Here is a 25,556-nt window from a genome sequence, read left to right as displayed (position 1 = left end):
CAAATGAGTTTCCTAGGATTGTCACCTTTTTACTTATGTCACAAGCGTATTCCATTAGGCCAGTGGTTCTCAACTGGGGGCAATTTTGCCCACCCATAGAGTATATTTTGCAATGTCTGAAGGCATTTTTGGTTGTTACATCTTGGAGGTTGCTACTGGCATCTAACAGGGACGGGCCTGGGATGCTGCTGAATATCCTACAATCCACTGGACAGACCCCCACAGCCAAGAATGATCTGTTCCAAAATATCAATAGTGGTGAGGCTGAGAAACCCTGCATCAGACCTATAGTTATGGCACGCATTCTTCATTACAGTAAATATTTATTGAGCAATCATTGTACCCCAGGCCCAGAGATTAAATGTCTGAGGATGGAGGAAACAATAAGAGGGGAAAAACTCATGAAACTTATAGTTTAGTGAAGAAATAGGTATTCATTAAATAATCACATAGATAAGTATACAATTATAATATTGATAAATGTTGTAGGACCATATGGCTTGATTTTCTAATCCAAAGTTAGGAACATAGTTTGAGAGGTCTGCATGGAATTATGAGGTAAGCTAAATAAAAGCATTTCTATTTAAAGTTATGGGAAGTCATCTCAAGCATAGGTTCTTTTAAAGAATGTTTTGATCTCTTGGCAGAAACTTGACAAGCCAGAAGAGAGTGGGGGCCAATATTCAACATTCTTAAAGAAAAGAATTTTCAACCCAGAATTTCATATCCAGCCAAACTAAGCTTCATAAGCGAAGGAGAAATAAAATCCTTTACAGACGAGCAAATTCTGAGAGATTTTGTCACCACCAGGCCTGCCCTACAAGAGCTCCTGAAAGAAACACTGAACATGGAAAGGAATAACAAGTACCAGCCACTGCAAAAACATGTCAAATTGTAAAGACCATTGATGCTAGGAAGAAACTGCATCAACTAATGAGCAAAATAACCAGCTAACATCATAATGACAGGATTGAATTCACACATAACAATATTAACCTTAAAGGTAAATGAGCTAAATGCTCCAATTAAAAGTCACAGACTGGCAAATTGGATAAAGAGTCAAGTTCCATCAGTGTGCTGGATTCAGGAGACCCATCTCAAGTGCAGAGACACATATAGGCTCAAAATAAAGGGATGGAGGAAGACCTACCAAGCAAATGGAAAACAAAAGAAGGCAGGGGTTGCAATCCTAGTCTCTGATAAAACAGACTTTAAACCAACAAAGATCAAAAGAGACAAAGAAGGCCATTACATAATGGTAAAGGGATCAATTCAACAAGAAGAGCTAACTATCCTAAATATATATGCACCCAATACAGGAGCACCCAGATTCATAAAGCAAGTCCTTAGAGACCTACAAAGACATTTAGACTCCCACACAATAATAATGGGATATTTTAACACCCAACTGTCAATATTAGACAGCTCAATGAGAAAGAAAGTTAACAAGGATATTCAGGAATTGAACTCAGCTCTACACTAAGCAGACCTAATAGACATCTACAGAACTCTCCACTCCAAATCAACAGAATATACATTCTTCTCAGCACCACATCGCACTTATTCCAAAATTGACCACATAGTTGGAAGTAAAGCACTCCTCAGCAAATGTAAAAGAACAGAAATTATAACAAACTGTCTCTCAGACCACAGTGCAATCAAACTAGAACTCAGGATTAAGAAACTCACTCAAAACCACTCAACTGCATGGAAACTGAACAACTTGCTCCTGAATGACTACTGGGTACACAACGAAATGAAGGCAGAAATAAAGATGTTCTTTGAAACCAATGAGAACACAGACATAACATACCAGAATCTCTGGGATACATTTAAAGCAGTGTGTAGAGGGAAATTTGTAGCACTAAATGCCCACAAGAGAAAGCAGGAAAGATCTAAAATTGACACCCTAACATCACAATTAAAAGAACTAGAGAAGCAAGAGCAAACACATTCAAAAGCTAGCAGAAGGCAAGAAATAACTAAGATCAGAGTAGAACTGAATGAGATGGAGACACGAAAAAATCCTTCAAAAAAATCAGTGAATCCAGGAGCTGTTTTTTTTTTAAAAGATCAATAAAATTGATAGACCTCTAGCAAGACTAATAAAGAAGAAAAGAGAGAATAATCAAATAGACACAATAAAAAATGATAAAGGGGATATCACCACTGATCCCACAGAAATACAAACTACCATCAGAGAATACTATAAACACCTCTATGCAAATAAACTAGAAAATCTAGAAGAAATGGATAAATTCCTGGACACATACACCCTCCCAAGACTAAACCAGGATAAAGAATGTTTTGAAAAACTAATCTTGTATATATGTCCTACCTGGTTTGATATTGTTGAATTCCTTTTCAATCATCTCTTCAGAGGTAGACAGCATAAGATTTCTTACATATAGGATTTTCACTGAAGACATTGTATCTTCATCAACTTCTACTTCTGGCTCTGCCCAGTCTACTGCAATAGGATGTCCCCATAACTGAATTCTTCCTGTTGAAAATGATCACCATTATGATTAATTATGTAGGAATCAGGACAACATCATCTCAATTTATACCAATGGTCTTTTAAATTGACCTGACCCTTGAGGTCTTGAATGAGCAAGAAGACCATTAAAACTGGTGAGTATTGATCTTAACAGACATTCCAAATAAATGGAGTAGCTGATTAGAAGGGAGTTCTGTGTGACCAGTGGCTTGTTATAACTATTGATTATAAAGGGAACCAGGTTGTGGTTTGAGGTTGAACAGAAATGAGGCAGCAGAGGCCACATTTGGCTCTTAGAACAACACTCATTGGGTGAAGGTAGTCACTTAAGGTAAGACAGCAAAAGGGAGAAAGGAAAAGTATGGATTTAGGGCCCAGATATAGAATCTGACTCCACAGAACATTAAGAAGGTTACTAGGAAGAGTATCTACTGCTGCTGGAATCTGTGTTGTTAATTAGGCTAGATACCACAACTGAGATGTTCAAAAAATGGTGTTTGGGCAAAGGTGGGTGGGACTCAGGCATCCTTAGTTTGTTCTCTGTCCCTCACACTTGGTCAAGGCTTAGACCAGCTGTGTTCCCTCTTAATCCTCTTTCACAACATGAATAAATTTGGAATGGAGACATTTTCAAAAAGTCCTAATTAAGAAGACAGATGACAAGCAATGGAAGAGTCTATAATGAGAATTTTAACTCTTCTGTAAAGGGTAGTTGTTCTCCATGGCTACATATATTTTTGTGTTACTATGAACACATTTTATTGAGTGTCTTGTACTGTACCACCTGTTTCCCATGTGCCATCTCAGTTCCTTCTCACAGTAACCCTGTGGGGAGGTGAATGACTCCCAATTTTACAGAATGGGAAATGAGCTTTAGAGAGGATAACTTTCCCAGGCCTGTTCTACTTAACCACCTCCCCCTTTTTTGTTGTTGTTTTGTTTTGTTTTTTTGGTGACTCTGCTCCTATACCCCTACACAGTGCAGATCTTGTTGAAGTGATGAGAGGAGAGTGAGAGTCAACCCAAGTTCTAAATTTGATTGGAAATCTAGTTTGTTTTTTATTCATTGTTTGGGAATAAACTTTATTCCGTAAGCAATACAAAGCTTGAGAGCACAAAATCAGGAACTCTCAGTATTGGTAAGGGTTTATTTGTTCAATTACTACACATGGGAAGCAATTATTTTCAATAAGAATGCATCTTTATATTCCTTGAAAAGCAGTCAGTAAAAGCATCCGTGACCCTGGCATTCTAAAACCCAAATGAAGAATAGGCATGTCTTAGGAGATAACTGACCCTGGAGAAGTTGGCTCTTGTTACCCTAACTGTGACCATCTTGTTCTGTGTTGCATTCCAGGGGCTAGTTTTCTTCATTACTCTCTTCCCTTCCCCTTCTATGCTTTACATAGACTTTTTTTGTTTGTATTATTCCAAGATCCCCAAGATCCCCAAGGCTCCCACGTAACTCTGCTTTTGGCAGCTCAGTGGTTCTCAGCCTTGGCCCCATATTGGGTGAGGTTTAAAAAATAATGAAACCTGGGTTCCACCCAATGATGTACTAGAGCCAGTTCTTATCTACTTGCAAAAATAGATTATTAAATTTTTGCATTTTTCCTTCCCAGCTTTTTAAAGGTATAATTGATTAATCAAAATTGCATCTATTTGTGGTATACAACATGATGTTCTGATACATGTATACATTGTAAAATGATTAAATGAAGCTAATTAACATATCCATCACCTCACATACTTTTTTTTTGTTGGTGATAACATTTAAGATCTACTCTCTTACCAATTTTCGAGTATACAAGTACATTAACTATAGTCATATTATACAATAGATTTCCAGAAATTATTCATTTTAATGGAAACTTTGTATCATTTGACAAATATCTCTCCATACCTCTGCCCTCAGCCCTGGTAACCACCATTCTACACTCTGCTTATATGAATTCAACTTTTTAGATTCCATATATAAGTGAGATTATGCAATATTTATCTTTCTGTGCCTGGCTTATTTTACTTAATATAATGTCCTCCAGGTTCATCCATGTTGTTGCAAATGACAGAATTTCCTTCTTTGTAAAGATTGACTAATATTCCATTGTAACTAATAAACAAGCTCAGTATAGCTGTAAAATACAAAACTAACATACATAAATAAGTAGCCTTTCTATACACTAACAACAAGAAATCAAGAAAACTGAAAAAGAAATCAAGAAAACAATCTCATTTATAATATCATCCCCCCAAAAAATACTTAGAAATAAATTTAACCAACAAGATGAAAGATCTGTATACTTAAAACTATAAAATATTGATAAAAAATTAAAGAAGAAACAAATAAATGGAAAAATATCCTATATTCATGGATTGGAGGCATTATTATTGTTAAAAGGCCCACGCTACTCAGAGCAATCTACAGATTCAATGTAGTCTGTCGAAATTCCAGTGATGTTTTTCACAGAAATAGAAAATATAATTCTAAAATTTGTATAGGGCCACAAAAGACCCTAGCCAAAGAAATCTCAACAGAAAGAACAAAGCTGGGGTCATCACACTGTTTGATCTCAAAATATACTGCAAAGCTATAGTAATCGAAATAGTATGATACTGGCATCAAAACAGACATTTAGGCCAATGAAACAAAATAGAGTCCAGAAGTAAATCCACACATTTATGGTCAATTGATCTTTGACAAAGATGCCAAGAACACACAATGGGGAAGGAACAGCCTCTTCAACAAATGGTGTAAGGAAAATTGGATATCCATATACAGAAGAATGAAATGGGACCCTTATCTTACAACATACACATAAGCCAAGTTAAAATGGAATAAAGACTTAAATGTAAGACCTGAAACAGTAAAACTACTAGAAAGAAACATAAGGGAAAGTTTCTTGACATTGGTCTGGGCAGTTATTTTTCGGCTATTACCCCCAAAGCACACACAACAAAGGCAAAATAGATTAATGGGATTGCATCAAACTAAACTTTCCGCACAGCAAAGGAAACAATCAATGGAGTGAAGAGATAACCTAAGGAATAGGAAAAATATTTACAAACCATACATTTGATAAGGAGTTAATATCCCAAATATATAGAGAACTCAAACAATCAATAGTAGGAAAACAAATAACCCAATTAAAAATGGGCAAAAGGCCAGGCATGGTGGCTCACACCTGTAATCCCAGCACTTTGGGAGGCCGAGGCTGGTGGATCATCTGAGGTCAGGAGTTCGAGACCAGCCTGACCAACATGGAGAAACCCCATCTCTATTAAAAATACAAAGTTAGCCAGGCGTGGTGGCACATGCCTGTAATCCCAGCTACTCGGGAGGCTGAGGCAGGAGAATCACTTGAACCCGGGAGGCAGAGGTTGCAGTAAGCCAAGATCATGCTGTTGCAGTAAGCCAAGATCATGCTGTTGCACTCTAGCCTGGGCATTAAGAGTGAAACTCCATCTCAAAAATAAGAAACAAAAACAGGGCAATGGATTTGAATAGACATATCTCAAAAGAAGAAATATAAATGGCCAACAGGTATATGAAAAAATGCTTAACATCCCTAATCATCAGGAAAATATAAATCAAAACTAAAATGAGTTATCACCTCACACCTGGTAGAATGGCCATTATCAAAAAGATCAAAGATAATGTTGGCAAGGATTTGGAGAAACGAGAATACTTGCATACTGTTGATGGGAATGTAAGTTGGTAGAGCCATTATGGAAAACAATATACAGGTTCCTCAAAAAAATAAAAATAGAGCTACCATATGATCCCGCAATCACCATACTGGGTATATATTCACCCCAAATGAAATCATTATGTTAAAGAGATTCCTGCAGTCCCATGTTTATTGAAGCATTATTCACAATTACCATAGTATGGAATCAACCTAAATGTTCATTGACAGATAAATAGATAAAGAAAGTATCAGAATTTTGTGAGCCAGTTAAAGTCACATTGGTAGCTTGAAATCAGCCACAGTGGGAGTGTTAATACCATGGAAACTGGCAAATGCTACAAATCAGGGCTTTTGTTTTTTCCTCAGGGAGCTGGCTGTTAAAGATTTACCAGCTCATTACTGACCTCTGGACTGCCCTTCCCAATTCTGATATAAGTGGGCTGGATCTCAGGAGTTTTAGAAGTAGCTTAGTTAATTGTAAAATGCAGCCACAGTTGAGTACTACTGCTGTAGCTTTAGTCTTCTCAGCCTAGGAACATGAAGAGCTGCATAAGGCTAAGGGAACAGAAATGAGAGTAATTATAGGAAGCAGTGATTTCCACCAACATCCTTGTGAAGACCTCTGGTGAAAGTGAGTGTTACAGAGTGATTTGAGAACATGAGCTTGAAGTAAGACAAGTTCAAATGTCAGAACAATGATCCTGGCTAGAAAACATATCGTTTCTAACATCAGTTTCCTTATCTACACCTACTATTGTTGTGAGGTCAAGAAAAGATGATGCAGATAAGACTTAATAAGTTTTAAATTATGATTTAACAATACACTGTCCTCTTAATAATTTTTCCTGTTTTTGTGTATGTATAGTTTTCTCAGAATATGCACTCTTTGAGTGCAATGGTTAGGTACTATGTTTTTTTTTTTAATTTTTGAATCTCTCGTGTCATTCAGAAGGAAGCAATATGTGTTCTAGATGCTTAATAAATATTTACTGACTGAACAGTTCCCAGGTATTCCTATTTCCATGCCATGAAGATCATTACCCAGTATCATTAGCTGATAGATTTAGCTGTGAATCACAAAATTTGACTGAAGAATAGAATCATCTGGAAAACTTAAAACACCGGTTCCCTAACTTTATATTCCAGTGATGCAGATTCCATTGATTAGAGGCTGACATGGGTACTAACATTGTTTGAAAACATCAGGTAATTCCAATGTGCAGCCTAGGATGGAAAATCATTGATTCAAATCATGGGTTTTCAAATGTGCAGTCCTGGGAGCAGTAGCATCCTGGGAACTTGTAAATGCGAATTACCTGGCCTGACACCAGACCTACTGAATCAAGAACTCTGGTGGTGGGATCTAGCAATCTGTGCTATAACAAGCCCTCCAGGTGATGCTGATGCAGCCTGACATTGAGAATCACTGCCAGGACTTTTCTTCAGAGCATTCTTAGAACGCCTTTCTAGTTTCTGAGTGGGATGCAGCAACTTTGTTCTGTAAAGAGCTCAATAAAGGTAAGATTTCTTAAGGGGGAACTGCCACTGTTTAGAGAGGAGGTAAGTGGCTGAGGAGCAGTTACATCCCTTTAGACAGCTATTGTCTCTCTGTCTGCAAGTCTGGGTCAATTAAGAAAGAAAAGTTTCTTGTCTTCACTTATAATTTTTCTCAACAGTCTCCTTGTTCTTTTAAACTAGGTTCTTAAAGGGTTGGCAATTACAGAATTCCTTTGTTGTGGGTGAGTCTGCAATGGGGTAACAGGTAGAGTGATCCAAATGGGTGATAGGTTTTGTTCTGAGATCTCATTAGAGGTGAAGAAGTTTGCTCTGGCTGGCTTACTCACCACTGTGCCTCATCTTGTTAGTTTGCTGATGAGTTAGTTGCTGACTAAAATCCAGCTGAGTGAAATCCACCCAGCTGGGTGGATTTGAGACCGGCCCAAAGGGCCATAGGTAAGGGGGTTGCATTGGATCATGGTGAATATGAGTAGTGGATGGATGGGGAGGGGAGGCAGCCTCCATATGGCGTATCCTGGACAGAGAATCCACAAGGAAAAGTCAGGACTGTGGGTGGAAGCTTAATGAAGTGCTTGAGAATTTCTGAAGCTTATCTGATAGGACCTGGCTAGCTAGTCTGCTTGACTTACATAAAGGAGTTCCTTCGGTGGGCCAATGTGCCATTCTTTTTGAAGAGATAGGGAAGCTTTCAGGAGGTGGAGCTTCTCCAGGATTACTGGATTGTCTTGACCTTAGAAACTGTCTTTCACTTGTTTTGGACCCTCTTTCACTGTCCTACTCCCCCACACCCCAAATTATTTCACATATCTGTTTTTACAGATAATGACTGGCTTCCTGCATTGAGAGACGAAAGTGACTAATTCGGGCTGGAATACTGGAGGCAGGTTTCTCAAGAAGGTGCTGGTGGAGCTGGGGTGAATATCACAAGTGAAGGAGGGGCAGGTATTCCTAGTAGAGGATATAGCATTAGGAATAAATGAGACAGACATAGCATGGAAGTGTCTAGGTCATTGAGGTGTCTGTCCTGATAGAAGGAAGAGTTTTTACTGGGAAATAGAAAGTAGCAAATATGGTCATAAAAGACCAGGAAATGAATAAAAGGTCCTGAATAATGAATCACATATTTAGTTCTTATACACAGCAAGGAGTTATGAATATTTTTGAACTGGCCAGTTAGTGACAGACATCATTCAGCCTATAGATAGCAATTGAATTCCTGAGATTGAATTCCTACTATTTGCAAGAAGATGTTGAAAGGATAATAGGATATTTTGGAAATATTAATCTGGTGGTAATGTTCAGGATGGAGAAGTCGGAGGGTGGGGCACATGGAAGAGAAAGCAGAGCTGGGAGAATAATTAGATCTTGAAAAAAATTACATAAGGTTTAGAATATGTGTGTTTAGACCTCAGTGGTGGCCTGAAAACAGGATGGATACAAAACACTTTTCAATGGTAGAGTTGTTGATGTTGAAGAAGAAAGAAGAATTGAAGCAGATAGCAAAATATTACATCCAGGTCACCAAAAGTTATGCCCCCATGAGGAGTCTTAGTGAGTCTATCTATGGACCTGTGATTTAGATGACTTGACTGCTGGACAGTGAAGAGGGAAGAAGTTGTGAATGAAAGATTCAACATTAAAAATATCTACTTCTCTAAAAGATTCAGCAACCTTTGGGACTGTCTCATTTTTTTCCCTTTAAGTTGCCTTCATGAAGACATTATTGAAAGATCTTCCCCAAGCCAGAAGCTGTCTCCTAGTTTTGAAGATATCTAGGGGGCTGATATAGTATTGGTTTGTTTTGAAGAGTGTTTACAAAGGCAACATAAATGTAGACATCTTTGTTGTGGTTGTTTTGTTTTGAATTCTGGTGGCTCTCCCATAATTTTCATGAGAAAAGTTCATTCCAGTGTGTCCAGTCTGTCATTTTTGAAATCCTCTTATTTTAGTATTCATTTAAAAACCTGTGTAAGTTGTAGCAAATGTTTTAGAATGAGCCAAGAACTGTAAAAAATTTTCCTAAGTTGATCTGACCGAGGTAGTGTTGGGGTGGATAGAGAATTTTATAGTTATTCACCAAATGGGATCTATCCTGTGGTTGTGACAACCAACAAATAAAGGTGCCTTTCTAAGGAGAGCTTTTAACTCTCTTCTCTCAAATTAGACAGAAATTATTAGACAACAAGGAGTCACAATGAAAGTATGTCACCTAGTTGTCATTGGAATAATGTATCACTTGAGGTTTTTATTTCTACACTGTAATGGAGAATATACCCTAATTCTAATAAGCCTGATAACAAAATCTATACACAAAAGTAACTGTGATTGATATACTTAATTTTAAGAAGATTCTTTATTCATCAAAGGATTGCTGTCACTTAAAGTTCTGGGTTTCTTTAGTGCATGTAAATTAGCCTCAATGCACAGAATGAATATTTTTCAAAACTGAGTCTGTGAAAACTGCAGGGAATGGAATCAACTGTGAGATAGTGAAGAAGGATAAAAAATTCAAAATACAGCATAATGAAAGGTAGCCCAAAAAATAAAAAATGCTTATTTTCTTTGCAGAGGAAGGCAGGATAGGCAGAGAAGTCTCATCTTTGAGGAGGGGATTGCTAACCTGGTAGCAGTTTCCTCCTCGCCATGGCAGCCGCTCGATGACTCTCATACTCCACAAAGGCAAAGCCTCGGTTTTTGGTTTTATCTGCAGCGCTTGGGTAGACAATGACATCGACAACACCTTCAGTAACCTTTTTCATCTCCGATAAGATTTCTTCTCTCTTTTTGGTTTTTGGGATGCCCCCAACAAATAATCGGCAGTTGTCCACACTGGCACAAACCCCTAAGAGGCGCCCATTTCTGCAAAAAGAGCAGGGATTTTGATTGATGAGAATGCTTGTAGGATTCAGGTTGAAAATGTATGGCTCTGGGCCAAATGTTGCCTGAAGATGTGGGATGTTTGGGTTCATAGTGTTGAAACCATTTTTGGAGAGTTGTGGCTTCTTTTGCAAGATTATTAGATGTGTCAACATGTGCTCTACATTTTCAAAGAAAAAAGTTATCTGAAGCTGAGTAGCATCTGCTTTCTTTTTTTTTTTTTATTTTACTTTAAGTTCTAGGGTACATGTGCACAATGTGCAGGTTTGTTACATATGTATACATGTGCCATGTTGGTGTGATGCACCCATTAACTCCTCATTTACATTAGGTATATCTCCTAATGCTATTCCTCCCCCCTTCCCCCCACCCCATGACAGGCCCCGGTGTGTGATGTTCCCCTTCCTGTGTCCAAGTGTTCTCATTGTTCAATTCCCACCTATGAGTGAGAACATGCGGTGTTTGGTTTTTTGTCCTTGCGATAGTTTGCTGAGAATGATGGTTTCCAGTTTCATCCATGTCCCTACAAAGGACACGAACTCATCCTTTTCCATGGCTGCATAGCATCTGCTTTCTTTAGGCTAGAGGTGGATTCAAGAGTTGTCAATCCTCACCACTCCCTGAAGCATCCCCAACACTGAGGCCCCTACACCTAACCCAGGTTACTGAAGCCACCTGCCTGGCCTTGTAGTCACTTGAGTTTGCAACACCTGACATTCCTTTTCTTTTGCAGCCAAAGAGAAAAGCTGTTCTGATGTGATCTCTGTTAAAAACAGTCTCTTATACTTGAACACATTTTCACATATGACCTTATCTGGCCCACACAAAAAGACCGTGAGATGGGCGGAGTAGATGTTATTTCCATTTACGGATGAACTTGAAACTCCAAGCAATTAAAAGACTTGCTTAAAATGTTATAGATTTTAAGGAATGAAACCTAGCTGTGGGATCTCAGTTCCTGTTTCTTCCACTGTACAGAGTTGCTTCTTAGCAAGTTGAGGTATGTACACATTCACTGGCAGAGTACACATTGATTAAACTATTCTGGAGAACATTTGGCAAAATGTATCAAAAGTCTTAAGTGTGCACAACCTTTGACCAAATAAAGTATCTTCTGGGACTATGTCCCTGGAAAATAAAAATGAGCCCTAGAATTTATGTTTAAGGATATTTATTACTGCTCTTTAAAATCTCCCCCAAATTGGAAATGAGCAAAATACCTCACGGTAAAGAACTGCTTTAATGTCTCTCAACTGAGATGTTACTGGCTTTGGATTGGACGTTTTCTCATTGCATACTATAGTACGTTTATCATCTCTAATTCTTGCCTACTACATGCCAATAGTGACCAATCTGATCATTCAAAAATGCCTCCCCACCTTTCTAAATGCCCCCTTGGGTGGACAGTACTGCTCCTGATTGAGAATCACTGGTAAACAAAAGATAGGCATTCATACCATTGCATGCTCTGCAGTCGTTCAAAAGAGTAATGTAGAAGAATATATATTGGTTTAAAAAAACAGTTCACAATTGGCTGCTAGGCTTTAAAAAGCTATAAAATAAGTATATGCAATGGCCATTTTGATTTAAAATGTATAGAAAAATCTGGAAAGACAATAAAATATCAATATAGTGGTTATTTTGGGGCAATGGAGTTGCGGAGAAATGATTTTAACTTTTATTACTTTATGCTTTTTGATGTTTTCCATGTGTTACATATTAGGCTGTATGACTTTTGTAATAACACTAAGTTATTAAAAATGGGTAAAGTATGCTTAGCAGAAGCAACCCATTTGCCATGAATAAAAGCTCTCAGCCGGGTGAGTGGGTGATTGGTCTGATATCCATGGAGCGAGCTCTTGGTTGTGTGGCAGGTTTTCTGACCAGGGTTGCGCCACTGTCCTAGCTGTCTTCTACGCTTTGCTGAAGATCCAAGGACCGTGTGTCAGATCTGTGACAGGTCCATCTCAGTCTAGTAAGAATCGTGCCAGGAGTGTGGTTCTCAAGGGGAGGGAAGGGTTGAAAAAATAATCTTCCAAGTTTTTTTTTTTTAACTTTACTTAAAAAAGAAAACACCAAAACCTTATTTTCCACAGTATTAATGTATTTAGACATTATATTATTTTTGATAGTTAGGGGGCTGGTCATATATCAGTTACCAGCAGGGGGAGCCTTGAATTCCATATTTTATTTTTAAACGGTTGTGGTTTGTCAGGCACCTTTCCCGGAATTATACGGAGACAAAGAGCCATCTCCTCTCAAAAGCTGAGGCCACAACTTTAATGTCTCTAGAAGCCAGACATTTAGATGATGATCAGTGAATATTTGATGAAGTAGAAGCTGATATAATGATAGATGGGTGAGAAATTGTGGATACAAGCAAATTGGAGGTTTCTTCTCTGCAACAAAAGTTCTATCCCTGGCAGGACTGACCCAAGGCAGAGTGGAAGTAGGTGAGGTTGTCTATGGGGTGTTTATTCTGGCTTGTCTTATTCCATTTATTCTACCCCCTAATTTTTAAGGTAACACTCTGCCTTTACCTTGCTTCTGGCATCAACCTGTGCTTTGACTGGAATCTTGGCCAGTAACTATCTCTTCCTAATTTCTGTCATATTTTTCCTTTTCTTTTCCCTTCTCCTCCTCCATCATCACTACCATAACATTCTGCAAACATTCATAGAGCACCTAGTATGTGTCAGCACTGAGATGTATGTACATTATCTCATTTATTTTTCAAAACACCTCATGAGGTAGGTATATTTTTATCTCTATTTTACAGACAAAGACACTAAAATTCATAGAGGATACTGTTAATTATCAGTGGCCATGGTGGATTGATTGTATTCATTATTCATATCCTATCTGTTGTCCAAAAGTATTTACAGGCCCTATTGGGTAACAATGTGTTAGGTAGATACAGCAAATCCACTTGATTCCCTACATAGCCAATTCCATATCTATCTCAACTCAAATACCATTTTGGGAATAACCCTTACTGTTATGATATCCAGGTTCCATGAAAGACCAAGGAATGGGGGAACCTTTCAATTCTGGAAATCATAAAACTGTAATGTAGCATTTTGTAGCCCTTTTAAAGCACTTTAGTATATATTCTTTCATATGGTGAATTCTCAGAACATCTCTGTGTTCAGGTGCCAATGATAAAAGTGATGCTCAAAGAGGTTACAGCATTTGTCCAAAGGAACCTGGGCTGGACCCCAGGTCTCCTGATTCCTACTGCAAACAATCCTCCACATACTACACAAAGCTCTTTTGGGTCCGTGGAGGCACCTGTGGGAGGGGAGCCTCCTTTATGTTTTCTCCAAGACTCTCTTCTAGAATCCAGCCTTGGAACTGAATGGTTAGATTACAAGTAGTTGCCGAATCCAACTGATCTTCCTGTGGCTAAGGAGTTGTTTGTTTGTTTGTTTGTTTGTTTGTTTGTTTTTTGGACGGAGTTTCGCTCTTGTTGCCCAGGCTGGAGTGCAGTGGTGTGATCTCGGCTCACTGCAACCCCCGCCCTGCCAGGTTCAAGCAATTCTCCTGCCTCAGCCTCCTGAGTAGCTGGGACTACAGGCATGTGCCACCACGCCCTGCTAATTTTGTATTTTTAGTAGAGATGGGCTTTCTCCATGTTGGTCAGGCTGGTCTCAAACTCCTAACCTCAGGTGATCCGCCCGCCTCGGCCTCCCAAAGTGCTAGGATTACAGGCGTGAGTCACTGCGCCCGGCCCAGGAGTTTTTAATAAAATGAGCCAGTAGTTAATTGATTTACAGACTGTAAGGATAATGTATGACTTCTTTTAGTCCTATAGAAAGTGAGAGAAAAATAATTGTGGTAAATCTGCTCTTTCTGCATTCATCAAATTTAAGATCTACCCATTTTAAGGTGCAGTTCTGTTTCAGAAAGGGATTAGATGTGAAAAAACTGTATCTAGAATTGATGAACTGTGCTAAAATATAATTTTTTTAATCATTGGTCAACTTATTACTGTGTTCCAAACACTGGGTTAAGCACTGTAAAGTTGTTCTAGTATCTAGCAATAAACCTATGAAGTAGATGGTATCCCCATTTTATAGACAAGGAAATTGAGGCTTAGAATGGTGAAGTTACTTGGTGGCACTCAAATGAACCATGGCTGACTCCAAAACTATTGCTCTTTAGCTGCTGCACTAATCTTCCTCTCACGTGGTTCAGGGCTTCCTTTAAGAAAGAATTTATGACAGTTCTCTCTCAAGTGAAGGTTTTAGAAATCAGACAATTTCATGATGTCAGTTTTATTTCCAGTTTATCAAAACTGGCTATTTGTTGCACAAAGTCAATTACATGGGACTCTCCCCTAGTCCCACGGTCTTAATTGCTATCTATATTTAGCTGACCCCCAAATTTATATTCCAACTGTGACCTGTCTCCTGACTCCACCACAATGCAGACAGTCACTTTCTCAACACCTCCCCTGGGATGTTCAATGTGCATCTCAAATGTAAAGTGCCCCAAAAGGTCCTTCCTGTGCTATTCTTCCAGTCTTTTCCATTGCAATGGCACTAACAAGTTCACAGATACTTGGACCAAAATCCTAGATTTCCTCCCTGAATTCTGAATTCTCTCACAGTCTAAATCCAACATCTAGCCAGATTTGTGTATATCCCAGATCTCACCCTTTCTTATCTTGTCCACCACGGACCCCCTCATCCAACTACCACCATCTCTTGTCCAGATCCAGACAACTTCAGCAGCCTTCTAACTGGTGTCCTCTTTCAAACCTCACCTGCTATAGTACATTCTCAACCAAACAGCAGAGGAATGTTTAAAAAACTATAAATGTAATCAAAACTCTTTCCTCCCTTCTATTAGAAGAAAATTCAAATTCTTCACCACAGAGACTTCTGTACTTCATCCACACTTCCTCACAGAGTACACAGCTCTCCAAATGTATTGCTTTCAGTCCTCCTCTCTTTACCCTCTCTGGCCACATGGGCTTGCTTTCTGCCCCTCAAACATATCACGCTTGTTTTCACTTTCAGAACTTTACACTTGATGTTCTCTCCTTTCCTGAAATAACCTTCCCAAGGTCTGACTGTCATGACTGGCTCTTTTCATTCAAGTCTCAGATTAAGTTTTACTCTGCCAGAGAGTATTTTCTTAAATACACCAAATTAGAGTAGCCACCTTCTTACACAACTTTATCCCATCCCTGGTTTGATTTTTTCATACTATTTTGAGTGATCTTATATATTTGCTCTGTGAGTAGGAAATTATACCTTGATATATTCCCAATATTTTGAACAGTGCCCAATATATATTTATGAAACAGGCAAATTATTAAGTTTTGTTTCTTTGAACACTCATAGAACTTAGTTTGGTACTTCATATAGTATTGATATTAATAAATATTTAATCAAATTTATTTTTGCCAAGGAAAAATACTAATCTATTTTATTTCTGGCTTGGCTTTTTTTTTTTGGCATACAACATATTAGATAAACTTGGTAGAAAAACAGACACAGGTGCATTGTCTGTTTCACTTTTAATCTAGAAGAGGCAGAGCTTACCTAATTTCATAATTATTAAGTTGTTTGATTGCATTCTTGGCTTCCAGTTTATTTGAAAATGTTACAAATGCGTATCCTCTATTGTTGCCATTAAAATCCATCATCATTCTCATTTCATAAATTTTACCGATCTGCAAGTAATAGAAATAGAAAATTTATATTTATACGTTTGTACTTCTGAATGTCTGTGTGCATGTGCTGATACACACACACACACACACACACACACAGTGTTTTCTGAAGTTTGCCTCCTGCCAGTACTATTTGGCATTTGCATCCCATGTGGAATGGTTTGCATATTTTCATGTGGGTTCAGATCAGTTATCTGATTCATGAGAGAAGTTAAATAAAATGTGTACAAGTGACATTTCAGCCTGACTTAACAGAATGTGTTTTTGGTAGAGCAAATGACCTTTCATCACATAATTATCTGGAACATCTTAGAGACATGAAAACACATTTTGTCATAAGTACGGTTTCTTACACCTGTAATTCCAGCATTTTGGGAGGCCAAGGCAGGTGGATTGCTTAACCCTGGGAATTTGAAACCAGTTTGGGAGAGATGGTGACACCCTGAGTCTACAAAAAATACAAAAATTAGCTGAGCTTGGCGGCACGTGCTTGTAGTCCCAGCTACTTGGAAGGCGGAGGTGGGAGAATTGCTTGAGCCCAGGCAATAGAGACTGTAATGAGCCATAATTGTGCCACTGCACTCCAGCCTGGAAAACAGAGCAAGACACTGTCTCAAAAAAAGTGCAATTTTTCGATGTATGTGTCCATTTCCTCTAAATTGTCCTCTGAAATCTCCATAGTTTAATTTCCAGTTGGTCCTATTCTATCATTGATGTTTAAAATAAAATCCAAGAATGCTCATTCACCAAACTAACTTCTTAGCGGTCTTTTTCCTCAGCCATGACATCAAAATGAACACAGATATGTTTCAGGGGATGATCTGGGAGGCTTGTCGTTTTCTCTGTCTGCTGGCTGAATGTGAATGCTAGACTAAATACTACTAACTCAGGGCCAGGGCCTCCAAAGCAGGAGAACACTTTATTCCCCTGGCTATAGTGACTCTACTTGCCCATATAATACTCCCTTCTACCCCCACAACTGTCCTGCAGCAATCTAAACTGAGCAATTTACTATCACTGGCTGCTGTAAGAAGGGTTGCCCAAATAAATATGATGGGGCACGTCTGGAGAGAAGTGCCATTAAGCACATGCCATTTGTGGTTGGTCACTTCTCAGCTCAGCCTTACCCTACCCCACCCTCATGTATTCAGTAATGAACACCTATTTCTTCTGGGCTCATTAGGAAATAGTTTGAACATGTTTCATCTCTATGTTTCAGGTGTTTCTTGATGTTCATTTTCAGATTCAGTGTATAAGATTCTTACAGAATTAAGTCCTCATCATTTGTCCTCGTGCCAAGAGGGATTGTATGTGTAAAATTAGGTGCAGTTCTGAATCTGAGGCTGTTAACATACACACACACACAAAATTGATTTTGGCATTTAGGCAGAGAGCTAAATTCTCATATTTACTAAATTTTTCAGGAATGTGCTTTCTGCTAAAAACCACTTGGTAAATTATTAAAAATAAAATTTAATTTTGTATTCTTCCTTTAATTGAAAAGCCATGTTCTTAATCTTCTTGATGCATTTAGGTAGACAAAAAATTCAGACCTGGAGATTTCATTCTGGATTACAGATACATGTTGAGCCTTGTCAAACATATACATCTTTTAAAATGAAAATATTGTACTTTATAAAACCATATTAAAATTTCAAGTTGGAGCAATATCTAATTTTAGACGGGTTATTGTAGGGTTATTTTTGATGGATAGTTTGTAGTTAGATGGCATGACAGTGGAAAGATTGGGGAACAAGGTATAGATTTGAAAGTCATTAGAAACTGTAGCAATTCAAGCTGTCAGTAACAGGACAAGAGCTAGGTCAAGGCAGTGATTATAAAGGGACAATCACTAGAAACTTTGTCCATAATTGAGGAATGGTAATTGGAATGGAAACAGCTACTGACCAAGAAGGCTGAGAATGAAAGCAAAGTGAAGAGAATAGTATTTTTCCCTTGAAAGATAAGAAAAATTAAATGTTAAATTTGGACTCACTTTTTCACATAATGGTATAAGCTCATCCTCAAAAAGGTCTCGGGGAAGTTTTCCAATAAAAATTTCACAGCCCCTTTCAGGGGGTGCAGCATCCCAGCCAGGTGGAGGGCCACCATATTTTCTTTGTCCATTTTCCTGCAAATCCGGGGCAGGTGTGAAGGAGAGGAGAAAATGATCAAGACTTTAATTCAATTTCCTTGAGTATTTTTCAAAATAATTTCACATTAATGAATGTATTTATCATTGACAAGTAATTGTCAATTACTTGTCAATTGACTGGTTAAAGGAGAAAAATTAAAGCTTTTTATGTGGATTATAATACCACATTCTGTGCTTCCGCAGCTTGCTTGAGATAAACATTGTGAAAACTTGTAAACTGCTAGGCAAATATGTTTTTTTTTCTTTTTTAATTTCATTGAGTAAGAACACTTAAGAGATCTATCTTCTTACCACATTAAAGAGTAAATAGATCAGGGTAATTAGTATATCTATCATCTCAAACATTTACCATTTATTTGTGTTGGGAACACAAGGAATAGCCTTCTTCTAGCTATTTACAACTACATATTAATAATATATTATTGCTCACCGTAGTCATCCTGCAGTGCTATAGACCAATAGAACTTACTCTGGCTGAGGCAGAAGGATCCCTTGAGCCCAAGAGTTCATTACTAACTTCTACAACTAATATTTCAAGAAGTGTTATGCTACAAAATGATACAAGTTGTGGAAAGAACACAGTGACCTAAATAAAGTAAAAAGAAAAATTCTCCAATGTATCACTCTACCCTTCCTTAGAAGTAGTTACTGTCAAAAATTTCATAGGCCTTTTCAAATATTTTTCTATGTATATTTTTAAAAGACATATGTTAGTTGTTTAAATACACTGCTTTGTATGACTGTGGTTTAAAATTGAAGTAAAGCAGCTTGTAGTGTCCCTGTTAAATCTTCGTATACACCAACTTGAGTCTTTCTCAATTATAAGTGTTAGCACAAAGGCTCTTTGGATCACCGTATTTAATTGATGTCTGTGGTGTCTGTGGGTCATGATCATACATTATTTCTAATGATTCATACCACGTTTTTTAAAAATAATAATTTAAAAAGATATCATATGAGTCTTCTACTTTGCCTGGATTACTTTTTTTGTTTCAAACAACTATTTTTTAAATCTAACTGAATATTTAAATTTTTGCCTAGAGAGTTCCTGTACTTTTTTCTTACCTTACTATTCTTGTCCAGTAGTAAAACTTTGATGTCACTAAGAAATCTGAGAAATTGAAATACTTAATGCTTATAGAAAAAAACCCCAAAACCTTGGTAATTTAGTGCTTTATAGCTCAACCAAGAATTACCTTAAAAATGTGCAATTGACATTTTCAGAGACATTAATGACTTTTATTTATTTACTTCTTTTCAAACAAATACCTATATAGCGCTTACTATATGTCAGATACTGCCCTATCATTACTTAATGTCATGGGTTAAGGACTCTTATTATCCTATTTACATAAAGTACCAAAGCCCAGATGAATTAATTTGCCAAGGTCACATGGTTGGGAAGTGGAGAAGCCAGAATTTGAACCCAAGCAGTCAGGCATCAAAGTTCATCAGCTTAATTTCTGCATTTTGCTCCTTTGATATATGGAAGCCACTTGTAACAGATACACACATTAAAATATTCCTTATTAGCCTGGCATGGTGGCTTATGCCTGTAATCCCAGCACTTTGGGAGGCTGAGGTGGGTGGATGGTTTGAGTCTAGGAGTTCGAGACTAGCCTGGCCAACATGGTGAAACCCCATCTCTACTAAAAATACAAAAATTAGCTGGACATGGTGGCACATGCCTGTAATTCCAGCTACTTGGGAGTCTGAGGCATGAGAATCACTTGAACCCAGGAAGTAGAGGTTGCAGTGAGCTGAGATGGTGTCACTGCATTCCAGCCTGGGTGATAGAGCAAGACTCTGTCTCAAAAAAAAAAAACAAACTCGTTATTTATGAAAAAATGTATCACGCCATTAAATAGCAAATTCACAACTGCAATTTAAAATCATTTCAATTTCCAATCATTTTATTACATAAAATATTTGGAAGAACATAGCTCATATTTCTAACCCCAAAATCCAAAATTCAAAACTTTTCAGTGCCAACATGATGCCACAAGTAGAAAATTCCACACCTGACCTCATGTGATGGGTACACGAAATCATTAAAAGCATTGTATAAAATTACCTTCGAGCTATGTGTATAAGGTATATATGAATCATAAGTGTATTCTGTGTTTATACTTTGGGTCCCATCCCAAAGATATCTTTATTATGTATATGCAAAAATTCTAAAATTAAAAAAGTCTGAAATCCAAAATACTTCTGGTCCTAAGCATTTTGGATAAATGATACTCAACCTGAATTGCCAAATTACCATCCTTCTCCCTGTGCAAACTCTTTCCATTTGGGTGATAATGATTTTTCTGAGCCCATTTTTATGTATCTTTGATATCTATAACATTCAACAGATTATAAATTTACTATACATTCGGTGGTATTTTTACCCTTCAAGTTGAGGAAACCAAACTTTAATCCCATAAAATGGGATTAAAGTAAAATGGTAATTCCAGAAATTCTGCTTTGAAAAGCTTCGATAGTTTGAAAATAAATAGGCAACCAGCAGATTGACCTTTTTAAATATATCTTCAACTTTCTTGATTGCTATAATTGCTAAAAATGCCATCCAACTATTTATGCATATGATGTGTATAGGAAGATTTACCTGCTTACAATCTGAAATAACTGGGCAAGAAATCATATTAATTGTCTTTCTTTGTTTTTTGTAAACACTTGAAAAAAAATCCAAAGAATATTTTTTGAGACTATAAAGAGTCTGATCAGTTCAGGGATGCCCTGTAGTTCACTCAGTGGGGGAGATTTGCTCTGTGAGCTACCCACTGGTTTTGGAATGTACCAGTAATGGAAGTTCAGATCAATTTAAGACAGGCACTGGGCATTAGTCATGGGGTTAGAATAGCTGTCCATTACTCAGAAAGGATAGTTGGGCTCTGGGTTGCTAATATGTCAGGTACTATTTTCATAGTTGAGGAGTTTAAAATAGATAAAGCCCAGTTATAATTGCTCTTTTCCTCCTAGCTGATGTCTTCCTCAAGGGAAGCATTCTCCACAGCAGCACAAATGTATTAATAGTTCAGACTAAAAGAATATAGATTTTTGTTTTTCATGAGAGAATGTTTATTAAACTCTGGAAACTTTCATTTTTCCAATCGAAGACTTACAAACCGTTGTCTCTCTAGAGTCATATACAAATAGGTGGAAAGTCTTCACCTATGTAAATTAACAATTGAGGACACAATTCTAACTATAAATCCAGTGGCTTTAATTTACATATTGGATGCTGAGCCTACCCGGTTACTCAGTTTATATGTCAAAAGTACTTGGAAATTTCCTCCTATCACAGATATTTCAAGACCTTCATGATGAAGCCATTGAGTCTTTAAGAGACTTTGTCTACCATCTTCTTGACCTTGGATAAAAACCACAAAACCTTCCTCAATAAATCATTCTAAGCAATAAGTCTTAGCATGAAGACTGAATGAACCGAGTTAATTTTGGCCACTGAGCGTTGGAACTTGTTATATACCTGGGGAATCTGGGCAAAAATTGCCTTCTCCTACAGAACTTAAAAATGACAGATACTTGATTTTTCTAGCCTTCCTTGCAGCTGGGGCCAACATGGTTATTGGAAAATCATGGTTTCCTTTACTAAACGATGGACAATCATGGTTTCCTTTACTAAAATTGAGTTCTGATGCAAAAGTCACAAATGGTGCAAACTTTAATGTTGAGCATTCTGTGATGGCAGATAACATTTCCTTATCATGACAAGTATGTGATGTGGTTTTGGGTTTTGTTCTTAAAAGCTTACCCTTGAATCGGATTCTCCACATCTAAAGTTTCTGTGAACCAGTACCCTTTAATAAACTCTTTTATACTTAGCCAGTCAGAGTTAGCTTCTGTTACTTGCACATGATAGTAATGACAGCAAAAACAACAACTACCTCCAATTGAATTAGGTATTTTGCTGAGTTTTACATTCATTTAATCTTCTTAACAAATCTATGAGGATGCTACTACTATTACTTTCATTTTATAGACAAGGAATCCAAGGCATAAAATATGTCCAAATTCATACAAGCAGTAAACAGCAGAGACAAAATATGAAGACGCTTGTAGTTCCATTATCTTTCTTTTATTTTTACATTAACACAATATACTAATTTTATAGATGAGGAAACTAAGTCCAGAGATACATAACTTGTCTAATATCACACTGGTTTAATTTATTGTAGAAAAGACTAGAATAAAGGTCCTATCATTCTCAATTTGGTGAACTTTATGGCATATATAGTATTCAAAAATTGTGATGATTATTCTTCTCAGGCTTATCAGCCTCAGAAATCCTCACGTTGCGTGCTACATTTATTTTCCTGCTCAACTTCACCAATCATGGACACCAGATGGTTTCCCATAAACAAGCCCATTCATAACTGGAAGGACATTAATTAATGAACCCTCATTCAGCCTTTTTTTTTCCTGAGTAGTAATTTCAGTTTCTTTAATGGCTCTTTGGAAAGTTCGTATTTCAAGTTTGTAATCGTCTTTGTGGTTCTCTTTGATTCTTTGTTTCTTTTTTTCCCCTCTAAGAGGGAAGAAACTGTGTATTTTTCATAACTAAACTTGTTTCAGATGTTTTCTTGTCCATTTTCCAATTGACCAGGTTAGTATTTATTCCTGCTCCTGTTCCCTTGGGTCCTAGCCAAATCTACCCTTGCTTAGTAGCATTTCAAGACCTTACCAGCCTGCCAGTCACCAGGACCATACCCAGAACAGTGGTTCTGTGACAAAACTCCTGTGCATGGTTCTTAAAGTTGACAACAAGGCATGGAGGACATCTCTCTTGATTGTGTCACTTGTGTTTCATGAGTCTATACTGTATTTTCCTAGTTGTTGATTTGTAAAATTGAATAAAAGTATTTATTAGACATTATTTCTATTGTATTCCACCTATATACTAGATCTTTCATTATGTGATAGTTTAAGGAAAGTCTATGGGGCCATAAAATGTACCAACAGGACCCTCTTCAATGTGATTTTACCTTTGGTCTCTTCTAAAGTTTTTGTTGCCTGAGAACAACACAGAGTGCTGTAGGGAATATTCCTTTCTAAATTGTATATAAAATAATTATCTATTTTGTATAGTTTGTTCACCTTCACATCTTGTTAAAATCAGTGACTTCATGTTGGTAAAATCTGTTTTTAGACTGGAATTTAGAAAGCAGAATTTATTTGGCTTAATATACTGTAGAAGTTGGCATTATTTCTATCAGCTATTTTCTACAATTTTTACAAGATGTATGCAACATGAATGCCAGATATAATGTTCCTAAAGTAGGAAGAGTAACAAAAATTGTGATATAAAGACTAAATGAGTTGTTGAAATTTTGTGGAAATGTAGATTAGAAACAAAGACAGGAAAAGCTATGAACATAATCAAATATTAATTTAGCTTTATCATCATATAGACTAGTGTTTCTCAAAATATGTGAGGATGATATTAGGTGGTTTATAGGTCAGTATTTCTTATTTTAATAATTATGCATTTATTTTAATGTACAGTAGAAAAAGTATAATTAGCACACAAAACCTGTGGGTTTCTTACATATGTGAGAAAAAGTTTACTTTTAACATAAATGACTAAAAATAGTGAGTTGATTTAATGAATTCTTTTTTTTTTTTTTTTTTTTTTTTTTTGAGATGGGGTCTCGCTCTGTCACCCAGGCTGGAGTGCAGTGGCGCAATCTTGGCTCACTGCAAGCTCCGCCTCCCGGGTTCACGCCATTCTCCTGCCTCAGCCTCCCCAGGAGCTGGGACTACAGGTGCCTGCCACCATGCCTGGCTAATTTTTTGTACTTTTTAGTAGAGACGGAGTTTCACCATGTTAGCCAGGAGATGTAATGAATTCTAAATAAATAATATTGATGGCATATATCTATGGCAAAAATCATGAAGAAAGGTGCAAATGGCTCTTGGCTCACTTTCATTTATTGGTTTCACTTTTTGCAAAGCCCTGACATTTTATCTTTAAAAAAATGTATGATATGGTTCTTCTAAGGAAATAACTATTAGTAAATTATGAGTCACCTTCCTGTTTCACTTTGGAAGGTTGACTATTAAAAGTCTATTTCCAAGGAAATTAATCCCAATTTCACTTGAAGTTGTTAACTATCTTATGGAAGCAGAAGCAATTCATGTTTTCAAGTTGATGCATTTAATGATATCTTTTAATAATTTTCCTTTATGTTTAAGGATTATTCAGTATCAGCGTTTGAAGCATTCAAAAGCAAATAGGCTTTTTTAAATGATGTGTTTTGCAAAGCTTTTTATAATGTAAGATTTTGGTCATTCATAAGAATATTGAATTTGAAAATAGGCAAAATTAGAAAACAGAAAACGTTTTGTCAGTGTTTTTCAAAATTACAAAACAGAAAACTTTTTTGAGTGTTTTTCAAAATTAGAAAACAAAAAGCATTTGTGTGTGTGTGTGTGTGTTTCTATAAAATCTCTTTTATAGAACTCACTTCTAAGACCCTCTGCTTACCTTTTCCAGCAAAGTTTGCATAATGATGGACTGCAAAGCATTATTTCCTTTTTTTGAGGCCAGGAATTGCTGTGCTCATGCTTGCTTCTGGCTCTGGGCATGTGCCCAGACACACTGCTTCCATCTATAGGAACTTCTAAATTCCTTTCAAGAAGTAATTAGGTGACAGCTTCAGTCATTCCTTAATCCGTTTGGAGCTTTTATCCTTAAATAATGTGTAATTTATTCAATAGGCCCATCTAACTTTTTTGTTTACTTACAATTTGCCTTTATGAATTAACTATTATTATTGCCGCTAGATCTGATTAAGTTATGCAAAACTTCCCATGTGCAGATAAAGACATAATAAAGAACATTTGGTTTGGGTAATTGCTCTTCTATCTTTTCCTAGTTCAACATATGCCAAGCATAATCCCATCTAATGCACTGGGTTTGAGGCATGTAAGGAATTTTTTATAATCATTCTTCTCCTTACAACACTCTTGTGAATTTTAATTTCTGACAAGCTGAGGGACTCGGCAAGGCACTAAATCTATTCTGACTTTAATTATTTCATCTACAAAGGAGTAGGAGGGTTGACTAGGTGGTTGCAGTAGTCCTGTGGGGGTGTGAGGGTGCTTGTG

At 37.1% G+C, this 25,556-nt stretch overlaps 1 protein-coding gene across 2 annotated transcripts in view; it reads right to left on the bottom strand.

Annotated features, from left to right (window-relative positions):
* Positions 1–25,556, bottom strand: part of A1CF (APOBEC1 complementation factor) — an 82,846-nt gene that overhangs the window by 22,733 nt on the left and 34,557 nt on the right. For both annotated transcript variants that reach the window (NM_001133965.1, XM_009236018.3), the window contains 4 exon segments: positions 2,339–2,503; positions 10,328–10,566; positions 16,137–16,267; positions 18,264–18,398. In NM_001133965.1, coding sequence (NP_001127437.1) covers positions 2,339–2,503; positions 10,328–10,566; positions 16,137–16,267; positions 18,264–18,398 — 670 coding nt within the window.

This window comes from Pongo abelii, chromosome 8, assembly GCF_028885655.2.
Source record: "Pongo abelii isolate AG06213 chromosome 8, NHGRI_mPonAbe1-v2.0_pri, whole genome shotgun sequence".
Taxonomy (NCBI): Eukaryota; Metazoa; Chordata; class Mammalia; order Primates; family Hominidae; genus Pongo; species Pongo abelii.
Note: the sequence above shows the minus strand (reverse complement) of the source record. Positions and strands in the feature narration are given on the sequence as shown.